The sequence below is a fragment of the Candoia aspera genome, chromosome 2 (assembly GCF_035149785.1).
Source record: "Candoia aspera isolate rCanAsp1 chromosome 2, rCanAsp1.hap2, whole genome shotgun sequence".
NCBI lineage: Eukaryota > Metazoa > Chordata > Lepidosauria > Squamata > Boidae > Candoia > Candoia aspera.
Window position 1 is genome coordinate 39726991 of NC_086154.1, and position 13775 is coordinate 39740765.

The 13775-nt window shown below is 38.8% G+C and overlaps 1 protein-coding gene across 1 annotated transcript; it reads right to left on the reverse strand.

The window, feature by feature from the left end:
• Positions 1-2608: 2608 nt before the first annotated feature.
• Positions 2609-12261, reverse strand: SEC13 (SEC13 homolog, nuclear pore and COPII coat complex component). Its single transcript, XM_063291632.1, has 9 exons — positions 12128-12261; positions 10941-10985; positions 8284-8399; positions 7483-7634; positions 6879-7012; positions 6447-6580; positions 4918-5038; positions 4285-4431; positions 2609-3517 (listed from the first exon to the last, which is right to left on the reverse strand). Exons 1-9 carry the CDS (start codon positions 12128-12130, stop codon positions 3407-3409), a joined length of 963 nt encoding a protein of 320 aa, XP_063147702.1. The 5' UTR covers positions 12131-12261; the 3' UTR covers positions 2609-3406.
• Positions 12262-13775: the final 1514 nt, after the last annotated feature.

A 13775-nucleotide genomic window follows, 5' to 3' on the forward strand; every position in this document is an offset into this window, starting at 1 on the left:
TCCTCTTATAATTACTCCAGTGACTGTGCTCAGTTAAAGTTTCCCTTAAAATCAAGAACTCCAGCATAGCATGGTTACTTTCACCCATTTTTCCTACTACTTCCACCTCAATTAAATTGTCCCTATGCATTAGTTTCAGGATGAAGATAGCTGAATCCTCTTGTGTTTTTCTCCACCTCTGAAGGAGAAAATATCAGCAAAACAAGTAAGGAATTTCCTGGAAGGACCCATGCTTGACAGAATTTGTCTCCCAACCTATGTCAGGGTAATTAAAGTCCCCCATAACTACTACATTAATCTAGAAATCTAAATCTGAACTTATATATCTTAATATTGTCTCCTAAATCTGCTTAATTCTAAACATTTATATAAGCATAATAGAGCAGCATTTACCAGGAGGAAAAACACACAAAACCCTTAAGAAGCAATACTTTTATAAAAATGATATTTATAAAATATTAGCAAATATTCTGTGTATCTAAAACTGACAAAAAATGATCCCATAGTAGAAGTGCCTAATACAAGGATGTAATTTTTGAGTAACAACATTAATAAGAAAATTACTCAAATCATATGATATCAAGTTACTGGAAAGAAATTACCTTTATTTCTAATTCTTTGCTCTGTTTTATGAATGTCCCAAAATGCTTCTGCGTCTTGGCAATGGAACTTCGCTGCAGATTTTTGGGGTAGTTTTTACTTGAAGTAAAGCAGATGTGACTCATAATATTCTAGAATAAAGTGTGTAAATAAAGTGTTGTTGAGGTGTTTTTTAATTACCTGTACCTTTGTTTAGGACTTAAAAAACTGGAGCCAGCTATTGTGATTTTGTCCAACCTAAAGAGATAAGAGCACTCCAGCTAATGTCATGGTTGTCTGAAAGATATCCCAGCTCACTCACCTGTACAGGTAAAACAAAGTTTTGAAGATGTTACTAAAAATGTAGATATGGTATCAATTAGCCTTTCACATAAACCTGTTTGTAAATTATTTTCTGAAGTTGTATATCTTAATGCGCATACCTTAATGTGTTCCATGTAAAGTGTTTATTCTATTGAGTTAATAGATTAAGTGAAAAACCGAACTAAGATTGAGACTTGTATGTGAGGCAACAGAAATAGCAGATGGAAAATACTCTTAATGTTTCCTATATGAATCAGTAGAATGGTATAGAAAGGCTTTATAGTCTTATCAGTAACATTTGCTTTGTGCATGTAACATCTTTTAATCCAAGTAATACTCAACATTTCTTGGATTAAAAGGATACTGTATATTCCAATGGTGTAAAAATAAAGATGAGGGAGAAAGCATTTTAATTTGGAGTGGGATCAGTTTTTGATAAAACTGATTGCTTACATTTTAAAGCATGGGTAGCAAGCATTGAATGAAGTCCCTTTATGGATAGGAAGTTACACATTGAAGGATAACACAAGCTATTGTCTCACCATTGTGCTCCAAATGTCATCCTTCTGAACCATAAAATGCTGGTTGATAATATTTGAAAATCCAGTTAAATGTTTATATTCTGGAAAAATGTATTTGAAATACTGCAAGATAAGATAAGCATCTCTTAATGCTGAAGCAACCCAAATCTGGACTTTTTCTTCCCTTTTATTTTTTTCTTTTCCTTTCCCAGCACTGATATGATGCTGTAATCTTCAATGAGGTATGACTGAAAGCTGAGGCTGTTGAGGCAAGGACCAGCAGATCCTAGGCTAAATAGAGCTGTTATGTCAACATTTTGCTTCCCAAGGCCACTAAGAAACCTGTCAAATATCCATTAATTCACAACGGTAGGAGGCAGAAGCCTGGAGTGTACGACCGCATGCTGGCTAGGGAATTTTGGGAGTTGAAGTCCACGTATCTTAAAGTTGCCAAGGATGAGAAAGGCTGCTCTACACAAACATCTCCAGTATGAGGACATACATGATGTTTAAACTTATGAACTTCAGAACTGGTATTTCAGCATGGCTCAGTACAGAACCTTGACGGAGTTATGCGAGTTCCATTACCAAAGCAACAAGTAATAAAACAAGTCCACAACATCAGACAGTGTTCATAAGCAGCTCTTAAGGTTGTGTTATTATAGCCAATCTCAAGAAAAGGAGTTATAGCCTTCCTGTGGAATTAATTTCTTAGTCTGGTCTAGTGGGGTTGACATCAACCTTACAAGTCATTGTGCTGTACATCCTCCCCTTCTTATACTTCAGTGAATTAGGGAGGTATTTGTCTGAGCTGCTCATAAACACTAATTTAAAAATTTTAAGTAAATAAAAAAGATATAACATCTGCTAACATAATCTAGCATAGGAAAAGCAATATGCTTTTGAATGCTTTTCTTTATTCTGGCACTATTTAAGAGCTGTCCCATTCCTCCTCATACATACTGCATCACATTTTGTTCCTATTACTTTAATTATCTAATCCTCTTAAGCCACAATCTGTAATCCATAGTTTGTTGAACAAGCCGTAATGATTTGATTTGTGATACTGCTGTATCGTAAACCAAACGCAAACAAACCACATTCTGCATTATAAACAAAGCAGATCAATAATTTCTTCCTGTTCTATCTACTGTTTTTAAGACAGGAGTGAATATGAGCCCAACTTAAACAACCTTTTGAATTTATTACAACTTACTGGAAAAGGTGTACAAAAAATTATACCAAATAGCATCGTTTGTTTTGAACAATTTAATGAATTTTAATTGGCCTTTATTTAATTCTCTTTCTGAACCAAAAGAAGAACAAAATGTTTATTAGGTATGCAGTATTTTAGAGATCAAATTTACATTTTCGGTTAAACACATGAAGGCAAACCAAAAGCAAAGATGATTCTGTATTGGATCATAGTGTGCATGAATTTCAGCTCCCATCTCTCCCTCTTAGATTCAAATTATCAAGTAGTTCTTGATGGAACAGAAAATGTCACATTTTAAAAATGTAATTACTAAAACATGTCCTCTGAGGAACTCTTAGACTTTTAACAGAGAAGTACTCACTGAAAGGTTGCCAAAATTTTCAAATAAAATGATGAAACTGGTATTTAAAAAAAAAATCACACCAAAAGGAACAGTACCTTTTCATGTCAATTTTGCCTTGAATTTTAAAAGTATCAATTAAGGCAAATTGTTACAGGGGCTTTCCCTAATCTGGTACCTTCTAAATGTGTTAGTTCACCCTTCTCATAATTCCCAGACAGTGCCTCAAGGAATTATGGAAGCTATAATCCAACGAACTATTGAATACCAGATTGGTGAAGGCATTCCATAGTACATTAATTCATCGAGAGAATATTCATAACAAATTAAATTTTACATGGTCCAGATTCAGTAAACCTGGATTACTAAGAAAAATAGAAAAAAATCATGTCTGTTTCTTTAAACTGAAAATCTTAATGACATGTATCACTGTTCATTCTGTTGTCCTTCTGTAATGGCAGATACTGCTCCTTGGCCCTTATTCACATCACTAATGCATGCCCACTGTCCATCTACTGATTCTTTCCATAGCGTTACCTAGAAAAGAACGAGAACATTTATTTTAGAATTCACTCTACAAACAACATGAATCTTGTCCTGAACACTTTTTCTTCATTAGCAGTCCTAGATTCTGTAGCTATCAATCAGCCTTATTATCTCTGCTTTTAAATGTAATTAAGTATATTTTGGTCAAGAAAAGCAATTCTTGCTGGCAGAACACAGACAAGGCATCCTGCAGCTTCTTCTCCTCCATTCCACAGCACTCTCAAACTCTGGTTTGGAGGCTTCCCCAGATTAGTAGAATCCATTTTGAGAGGATGGTGCAGGAAGGAAGAAATGCTGTTGCTAGACTGGATTTTTCCTCATCCAATATTGGATTCTGCTAAATATATTCAGTAAAATACACATTTAAATATGGTTGGATTTGTTGCCATTTATACTTGTTTATACTTCTCTACAGAAGTGTAGGCATGTGACAGAAGTTATGAAATTTATGAATGATATGGAGAGAGTAGGTAATGATCTCTTTCTTTATAAAAGGAAGATAATAATTTCGGTTAGATTTAGTTACCTCAGTCTAATAAACTAGGAACGTACATTACATAGCTCCCACTTTCTCACACCCTCATTAGAAACTTCCACAGAAACTGATTTACTTCCAACTATAAAACAGGCTGTCACTGAGCACTTGCTTCAGCTAAAACATTTGGAACTCTTAAGTAAATGAATCTATGAAACAGGTAACAGCAAAAGACCACTTGGACTGATAAAAGGGTTTAGGTATAAGCTGCTTTAATACTTACTTTATTATCTCCTCCAGACACAGCAAGAATATTTGCAGTAATGGACCAGCTAACATGCCAGACTACATCACTGAACTTATGGAGTAATTTTGGTGACCATGAGTTTCCAGAGGCATCATCACACATCCAGATAAACACTCTGCCATCCTAGAAGACGACAAACAAAACTGTCAAGACAAGGGCAAGGGTACATTCAGCATCTCCTATGGCAGAATGATACTGACATTCTAACAAGGAAATCCTCCCGTCAGAGCCGCAGGTACAACCACCCCATGACACATGGAGCTGATTCAAATCGTTCCTCAAGTCGGCAATTGCCAATCCGTAAGCATATCATACTTCTAACGTTAGCAGTTAAAACACCTTGATGCAGGTCTCATCTGGATGTACTTCTTCAGATTACAAATAGGGAACTGGGATTCTAAGTGCCTCTATCCACTCAAAAAATTCTACCACTCCAGTCATTTTACTAACGGTTGACTAAACAACAACTTTGCTAAAAACAAATGTGCCAGACAAGGTGAAGTTCAACACCTTCTCCTCGATAAGCTGCTTTTTCACAGCATGGTAGGTATTATATAATCAGACAATAACAGATCTGTCTTCACTGGCTAAACTTTAAAGTAAAATTACCTGTGAACAGCTGGCAATGGTACTTGTTGGCAAACCTATTGAAGGAGCCCAGGCTACATCTCTGACCCAATCACTGTGAGCTTCCAGTTTTTGTTCTTCTTTCCACTGGCCATCTTCTTCTCTGGAAATATTGGGAGGGGGGAAGATGAAGATTCAGAAAAAGCTGCCGCCACCCCCCAAAAAGGTAAATACGTTGTGATAAAGGAAATGGTCATCTTATAAAATCAGCAGCATTAGTACAGATGAGTGTTGCAACTATAGGGTTGGCCTGCTTGCTTTCTGATCAAAGTATGCAGTGGAGAAGAGTTTCAAATGGCTATGCTTTGTAAGCTATGCTTACAGATGTAAGTTTTTGCACCCTTTGCAAGGTATTATTTTATGTCTGCTTCGAACAACAATAATTCACAGACACTCACAGTTACAAGAGATCCGTTAGGCAGTTAACATCAATTCCCAGCAGAGTGCAGGAATCAAAGAGAAGCTTCCCCAGTAGAGGGCTGTCAAGCCTGTACTTGAACACATCCAGGGAAAGTGAACTTATCACTGCTCTGGGTAATTGGTTCTACTATTACAAAACTTGTACTGTTGGAAGTTTTTCTAAAATTCAGTTGGAATCTGCCTCCCTGTGTCACCCTTTCAGATATTTGAAAACACCTATCATATCACACCTCATTCTTTTCTTCTGAAGACAAAAAAAAAAGTCCAATTCTATTTGAAGCTTCTTGTGACTATCAAGGGAATTTTTGTAAGATTCCTTTGAAAAGGATCCAGAAGAACTGGTATTTGAATCACCAAAGGAAAAGTGGTTCTGCTGCATACCCATAGTTTTCTTCATTTAGGCACTGAATCATAACCACCCTAGGCCAACAAATGAATGCAGAATAAAATGGGAAAAATATAAAATAACTATTGGAGACAAACTAGGAAAGCTTTTAAACTATTTAATAATTTGGCAGGTGTAAGAAGCAAAGACGGTAGCTTTGTAACAAGGATAAGCAAAAAAAGTTCTCCCTCTTTTTTTACAAGAAACTATTAGATAATTTTGGGGGGCTAACATGTCAGTTTAAAAACAAAGGTGCGTCTGACTCATGCCATGGTCTTCTCAATTGCCACATATGCCTGTGAAAGCTGGACATTAAAAAAGGAAGATGGAAGAAGAATTGATGCATTCGAATTGAGGTGTTGGCGAAGATTATTGAAAATACCATGGACTGCCAGAGGAACAAACAAATCAGTTTTAGAAGAAATACAACCAGAGGCGAAGATAACTAGGCTTAGACTCTCATACTTCGGGCACATTGTCAGGAAAGACCAACTGCTTGAAAAGGACATCATGTTTGGTAAAGTCAAGGGCCAGCGGAAAAGAGGAAGACCTTCAATGTGACAGATTAATACAATTACAGCAACAGTGGATGCAAACATTGGAACAGTCAGGCATATGGCGCAAGACCAAACAGCATTTCGTTCTGTTGTACATAGGTCACCATGAGTCATAAATGACTCTACGGCAACTAACAACAACAACTTACCTCCAGATTTTGATAAGATTATCACAGCCACCCGATGCAAATCGTTTGATGTAGTTTGGTTTTTGGTTTGAAGGTTGATCTATAAGGCTTCCTGGTACAACAGCAGGTGCCCAGCTAACCGCATTGCAACCAATCTATGCAAAAAAAAATCTTTGCATTTCATTTCTAAAAGCCTCCTAGGGTAGCATGCTAAAATAATCCCTCTCTTATTATGTCATGAACAATAAAAATATTCCCTCTGTTTAATGGTGCATGGAACTGCTTATGCAATTAAAGAGGCATTATCTTTCTTTCCCTACACACATAAACGTTTATTTTGACTCAGGTTGTTCCAACTTGAGATTCTAGTGAAAAAAAAGGGGATTCTGCATGCTTTAAATCTTCCCATTCCTTTGCCACATAAATTGTTCAATAAAATGACTCTATACTCACTGTATGTGCATTGCTGATTTTTTTCACTTCCCACTGTCCATCACCAGTATAGTTCAACAAAGAGATAGCCCCATCAGAGCTGCCACAAGCCAGAATCAACCCATAGTCTTGTGGTGCCCAACATACAGAATTGACTGTTAGAAAATGTAGAAATAGATTACATTATTATATGAATCACTCAACTAAAAGGGGAAAACACAGAGATCTTGACTTTTTAGTCTAGACTACTTAAATGGGATGAAAGCCTACTACGCTATGGCAACAGCCTCTTTTTTTAAAAAACCTGCAGCTACCAAGCATTAAAAATTCTAATGGTACCAACAGCACAAATGCCTCCGAGGGCTGGTATTTAGTTTGTGTATCCCTAGGCTGCTTTATCCCAACAGGCAATAATATTATATTACTATACGGTATCATATTTACAATACTGGTGATGGCAACAAAATTGGTTTGAGCAGGGATGCACTTAAAAGTTGAAGTGCATGCACCATAAAAAGATGAGAAAGCAAGAAACAAACATAAACAAAGTAGCAGGTAAACTACTGCTGAAACATGGAAGCAATCTGTTCCTGTACCCAAATAGCTCGTAGAGGCATATCCCTACCTGAGGAATCATGCCCTGTATATTCATATGTCTTCTCCCATGTACCATTCTCTTCTTTCCAGACAATAACCTTTCTGTCATAGGAACAGGAAGCCAGGATGTTTCCATACATGGGATGAGCCCAGGCAACCTGCCACACAGGGCCTTCATGCCTATAAATAGCATAGAATTAAAAAAAAAGAAAAAAGAAATAATTACTGGATCAAGACCTTCCTTTTAGTTATTATATATTGAGAGCGTTTTGAAACCACTTTAATATCATGCATTATTTTAAGTGATTTATATCCTAAAATATCACACTAAAAGCCATCCTGATCTTTACTGACATATCAGCCTTCTTATCAAAGGCTTCAAAGCAGGCATCAGCATACTTTTTTTTAAAAAAAGAAAAAGTTATAAAATCTCCAGCTGCGAAGAAGATTCACTTCTAAAGTTTACACATCCTATCTGGAGTATCCTCCTAAAGAAAGACAGGATATAAATCAAACAAACTGTTGTCATGGTAACCAACATTTTTATCAATTAGTGTGTACAGAACTCAAGCTTACTGCTTAGTGTGTTTGTGAGCCCAACCAATTGTTGTTTAGTTAAATCACTATTTACATGAGATGACGCCTAAGAAATTGGATAACACAGAATATAGGATAGGCCAGATAAAAGTTTATTCACAAAAGCTGTCAAGTTAATTAAACATCAGATATGTAAAAAAAAAGCATCCTGCCCCAAAAGCCAGCAATTGTGCCTGTAACCAAAATGTAGAAATGGCTCATGCAACAAAGAACAATCTTGCCTTCAACTCACCCTCTTAAGTCAGCTATGAGAATTTGCCCTCCATTCCGGACATCAAATATTTTCACAGATCTGTCTGAAGAGCAGGTTGCCAATCGTGTGCCATAGTAATCCATCTGAGCATCATGCTAGGAAGTAATATAATAAGCTTTCACTAATCTCACAGTTCTGGTTCTATTACAACCATTTTTAAATCTTTAAAAATGTAATATTCATTCATTCAGTTTGTATGGCTGCCGACCTCAGCAAGTGACTCTGGGCAGCAAACAATCTTAAAATAAATTAAAAACAAATTCCCATCAAATACAAAAAAATTAAAATACACAGCAGCAGAGGAAGATGTCATAATCAATGGTTGTTAGCACAACCAGGATATATTATATTTATATACACACACATCTGAATCCGTATCCATATACAAGTTCAAGCATGGAACTACCATCAGGCACCTCTTCTACATGGATGACATCAAGCTCTATGCTAAGAGCGAACGAGTCATTGACTCACTGATCCACCTGACAACAGATCTACAGTGCGGACATTGGGATGTGATTTGGACAGGAGAAGTGTGGCTGGATAACAGTAAAGAGAGGGAAGGTAGTCAAGACTGATGGGGTGGAACTACCAGCAGGCCACATAGCTGACATACAGACCAGCTACAAGTACCTTGGTATCCCACAGACACATGGGAATCACGAGGGGGAGTCAATGAAGATAGCAACATCCAAGTACCACCAAAGGATAAGAGAGGACCTGAAGAGTCAGCTCAATGGGAAGAACAAGATCCATGCATATGCCCTGCCAGCCATCAGATACTCTGCTGGTATAGTGAGCTGGCCAAAGGAGGACATGGAGGCTGCCAGTGTGAAGACCCAGAAGCTCCTCACAATGTACAGAGGTTTCCACCCCAAGTCCAACATCCAGAGACTGTACACCAACCAAAAAGAGGGCAGACAGGGTCTGGTGAGTGTCAAAGCCACCGTCCTGAATGAAACCCAGAGCATCCAGGGGTATATCAGTAAGATGGCATCCAAAGATGAGCTGCTGACAGAATGCCTGAGGCAGCAGCAGACATGGGAGGAAGATCAAGCAGAGGAAGTGCCATGGAAAATCCTACCAGTGGCTGGAAATGGCTAGACTAAATCATAACAGCCCAAGAACAGGCACCAAGCACCAGATCCATAGAAGCAGGGGTCTACCACACTAGACAGGACCCGAGGTGCCGATTATGCAGAGAGGCTTCCGAGACAGTCCAATAACATAGTGGCAGGGTGTAAGATGCAGGCAGGAACAGCATACACTGAATGGTACAACCAAGTAGCTAGCGTTGTGTTCAGGAACATCTGCAAAGCTAGATGGGCTAGATGGGCTAGATCCTCCCAAGTCCAGATGGGGGATTCCACAGGTGGTCATGGAAAATAACAGGGCTAAGATCCTGTGGGACTTCCAGATCCAGACAGACAGGCAGGTACTGGCCAATCAACCAGACATCGGAGTAGTAGACAAGGACCAGAAGACAGCAGTGGTGATAGATGTAGCAGTGCCAAGTGACAGCAACATTGGGAAGAAGGAATATGAGAAGCTGGAGAAGTACCAGGGCCTGAAGGAGGAACTAGAAAGAATGTGGAAAGTGAACACCAAAGTGGTCCCAGAGAATGTGGAAAGTAAAGGCGAAAGTGGTCCCAGTGGTAGCAATCACTTGGGGCTGTGACTCCAAAGCTGAGAGAGCAGCTCCAACAAATCCCAGGAGCAACATCAGAGCTCTCTGTCCAGAAGAGTGCAGTGCTAGGAACAGCTAAGATACTGAGCAGAACCCTCAAACTCCCAGGCCTCTGGTAGAGGACCTGAGGTTGAGGAAGACACATACCACCCATAGAGGTGAGAAGGGAATTTTTTTTAAATATATAATATAAACTCTTTGGCATCAATGAGTTTTACTGGAAGAGAAGTTATAGGCAACAATACATCATCTTAGCAGCTAAAATTATAGCCAGGGAACCAGAAAAATGTGACTAGACTCCCAAGAAGAAAAAAGCAATCATACTGTCACAGCTCCCTGTGCTAAATTTTCACTGGGAAAGCATTTCATTTGCCTTAGATATATGGCTAGTATATATCTAAGGCAAATGAAATGTCATAACATTTTTCAAAACCTAGTAACATTCCAATATAAATTGTTACAGTGGATCTTTTTTGAAAAATCGTTTTATTTCAGTGCAAATTCCAGGGTATTTATTTATTTAAGGGATTTATAAGACCACCCAACTCATAATTTATGACTATGGGCTGTGTATATCGATTTTTTAAAAATTAAAACAACTAAGAACATAAAAGCTGAGTCTGGGCATAACAAGCACTTACTCTCACAGCAGAATGTGCTCAATTATGACTGAACAGCTGCCTTACTTAGAGCATGTTCATCATCTAATGCCACCTTTCTTGGATTCAACTATGTCATTCTATCTTTCCAAAGGAAGGGGAAAACTTTCAGCCTTAGCATCAACTTTTACCTTCCAAGTGAAAAGTAGTTGCAGCATATAGGTGTTCCTTTGAAGTTTTCTACAGAATATCAGACAACATCCATTCTTTGCATTATCCTACTAAAATCAACCTCGTTGTACTTGTTTTTTGGAGAGGAACATATTTTTAAAAAGAGACAAAATACTTACTATCATGTCCTCATGGGAAGTGTCCACTGTGTTAATTACAGACACCTAATAGGAAATACACAAAAACTGTAATGACACTAATAGATCCTGACCTTATATTTATAGTCAAATATTAAAATATGTAGGATTGTTTACAGTAGTATATGTACATGAACATGATTAATTGTCAGATAATTCTGCAGCATCCTGTATGCATTTTGACTTCTTTATCCTCAGTTAATCTCTAGAATCTCATTGACATATTGAAACTGATGCTGGTATAAGGTAACACAAGGAGCTGATCCTTGTGCCTCCTTTAGCTGACAGGAAAAAAAAAGTGGTAACAGAACATCTGGTTTGAAAACTTGATTCTTATCCTTGCTGACCACCTTGCCTGCAAGTCCATGGCTAGCTTAGGATGCAAATGTATTTTAGGCCCAGGGCAAAGGCTTCTGTGAACAGACAGTTTAATTTTAATAGTTTTATGGGCCGTTTAAGCACATCTATTAGTACTATAATCTGTCCTGGTCTCCAGCATAGTCAACATGGGTTAAGTGTCCAAAAGGCTAGTATAGCATTTAGCATAAATATACCTGAATGAAAAAAGGAACCTGCCTTTGCCCTGGGTGCTACCCAGCTTCCCATCTGTCCTCCACAAGATCAAATTAGGTCTGTCACCAAATCCTAATAACTGGTCTGGATCAGAAACATCTAAAATCAATAAGTAGACCTTTGATGTGGCCTGCTCTTGAGAAATACCTGCTTCTGTTTTCAGTTCAGTGCAAGACAACCCCCCAGAATTAAAAACAAAATTAAATGAAAAACAGGAGGTGAGTGAATTGATTAGACACATCTCCTGCAAAGCGTTCAGCAATTCAGGACGGGCGCTTTCAGGGTCCCAAAGGAATGGCTTGTAACAACTGCAGGAGTCTTAGACGTGGCCGGGATCAGAGAGGAGCTGGGGTGGGGGAATGGGCCTCGACCCCGCCTCACTCGACCTTCGGCATTCCCGGGAAAATGTCCAGCTCGGTGCCCAGCTCAGCCCTTCACGAACTGGCGAAGGAACCACCACCACCCGCTACCCCCGCGCTCCTCACGCCCGAAAGACCGGAGGGAGCACCAGGTACACCGGGGCGCCAATCCGAATACCCTACGCAAAGGGAGCGAAGCCTGAGCGTCCCCCCGGTCCTCACCCCTCTCAATCTCACCATGGTGGCGACGACAGAAGAATCCCCGCGGGACTAGCCCAGCTCCGCGATCTGTTCCCCCAGCCGACCGCTCTCAGACGTGGCAAGCTACCACAACCCGGCTGCGCGTACGACAGGCAAAGCCTCCCGGCCGGAAAAATCCTCTTCCTGCGAGGCGCATAAAAGTTCCCGCTGCTGCTGACGCCTCCTTCGTTCCTACCTTCCTTCTCCCGGGCGAGGGGCGCGGCGAGTTTCGGGCCCTCCGCCTCCGTTTTGTAAGCTTAAAGTCTGACACATCTGGAGGTTCCAAGTTTGATAAAGATGCACTATTGCATAGTAGTATCGAAAAGTTAATAGGTTACAGGGCTGTTGAGAGGTTCAGCAAGCTAAATCGTGATTTTACTGCAAGTAAAATGCTTCCCGCCCCCAACATTAAAAATGATTATGCATTTGTAGTGTTACGTGTTACGGTTATACCATGTTACCAATGTTGACATGTATCAATATTGTCTACCAGTTTCCTTCAAAGCAATAAAATTTTAGATAAGAATTTGGGAACAGGACAAAGCTGAAAAATAATTTCGTTCTGTGAGCTGTGTGGCAAACACATGTCTGGAGCGGAGAAGGATTTTAATACAATCGTTACAGATCCAACTCTCACGTTGATGGTGGTGCTGCTTTCTTTCTCTCCCTTTGCCAGAGCTTGGTAGAATGACTATTGAAATCTGAGTTTGTAAATACTTTTTTCTTTAAATAAAGTGGTTTGACTCTTGCATGTGGAGGGATCTAGTGATAGATTAGTTACTGTTACTTAATGCTTGTTACATTGAATGTATTGATTGTGTCAATCATTAAACAGTTCTCATTTGGTAGCTGTAAATTGCAGTGAGAGAAAAAGTCCTGAAAGTGCTGGAAAAGAACATTCTTGTACAGGAATTATATACAGCACCTGATGCCAGTTAATAAGGTTCTAGAAATATCTAAAATTGATTTCAGAGACCTTGGGTGTGTCATTGCTAAAAAATCAGACTGGCTGCAATTTTGTGTCATCATCTAGCAGTAATTTTAAACAGAACTCAAGCAGACTTATTTTTTAGTAGATATGCATTGACTTGTCCTGTAGTTCTGCATCTGCCCTAGATGCATTGGCTGTATTCACATGACACATGGAAACAAACCACATTTCAATCTAGTATATTGTGTGAACCCAGCCTGGATGTGTGTTGTGTTGTGCAAATAGTTCAGTTAACCAGGAATAAATGTGTCATGGAACATAACTATTATGCAGCAGTGGGAATTCTTTTAACCTTGTTCATTGGAAATAATACTGTAAAGTTATGAGTAAAAGCAAACTGACCTAACAGCAGTTTTAGATGTTATGAAGAGCATTTGGTAGCCAGAACAAATTTACTGTAACAATTCCAGTTCCTGTAAGTGAGAAGTTAAAGCTTTTGTAATAAGCTGTTTTCTCAAAAATGAATACATGCTTATCCAGCATATATTTTAGAATTTATGATGCTGCATAAACCTCAAATTAATTTGCATGCCATTCTTCAAAATTGAAAAGTACTCTGCAAGCAATAACCGCCCAGCGTCACCCTTTTGAGGGGAGATGGGCCGTAATAGAAATTTGAATGAATAAATAAATAATAAGTAGGAACAGCTGCTC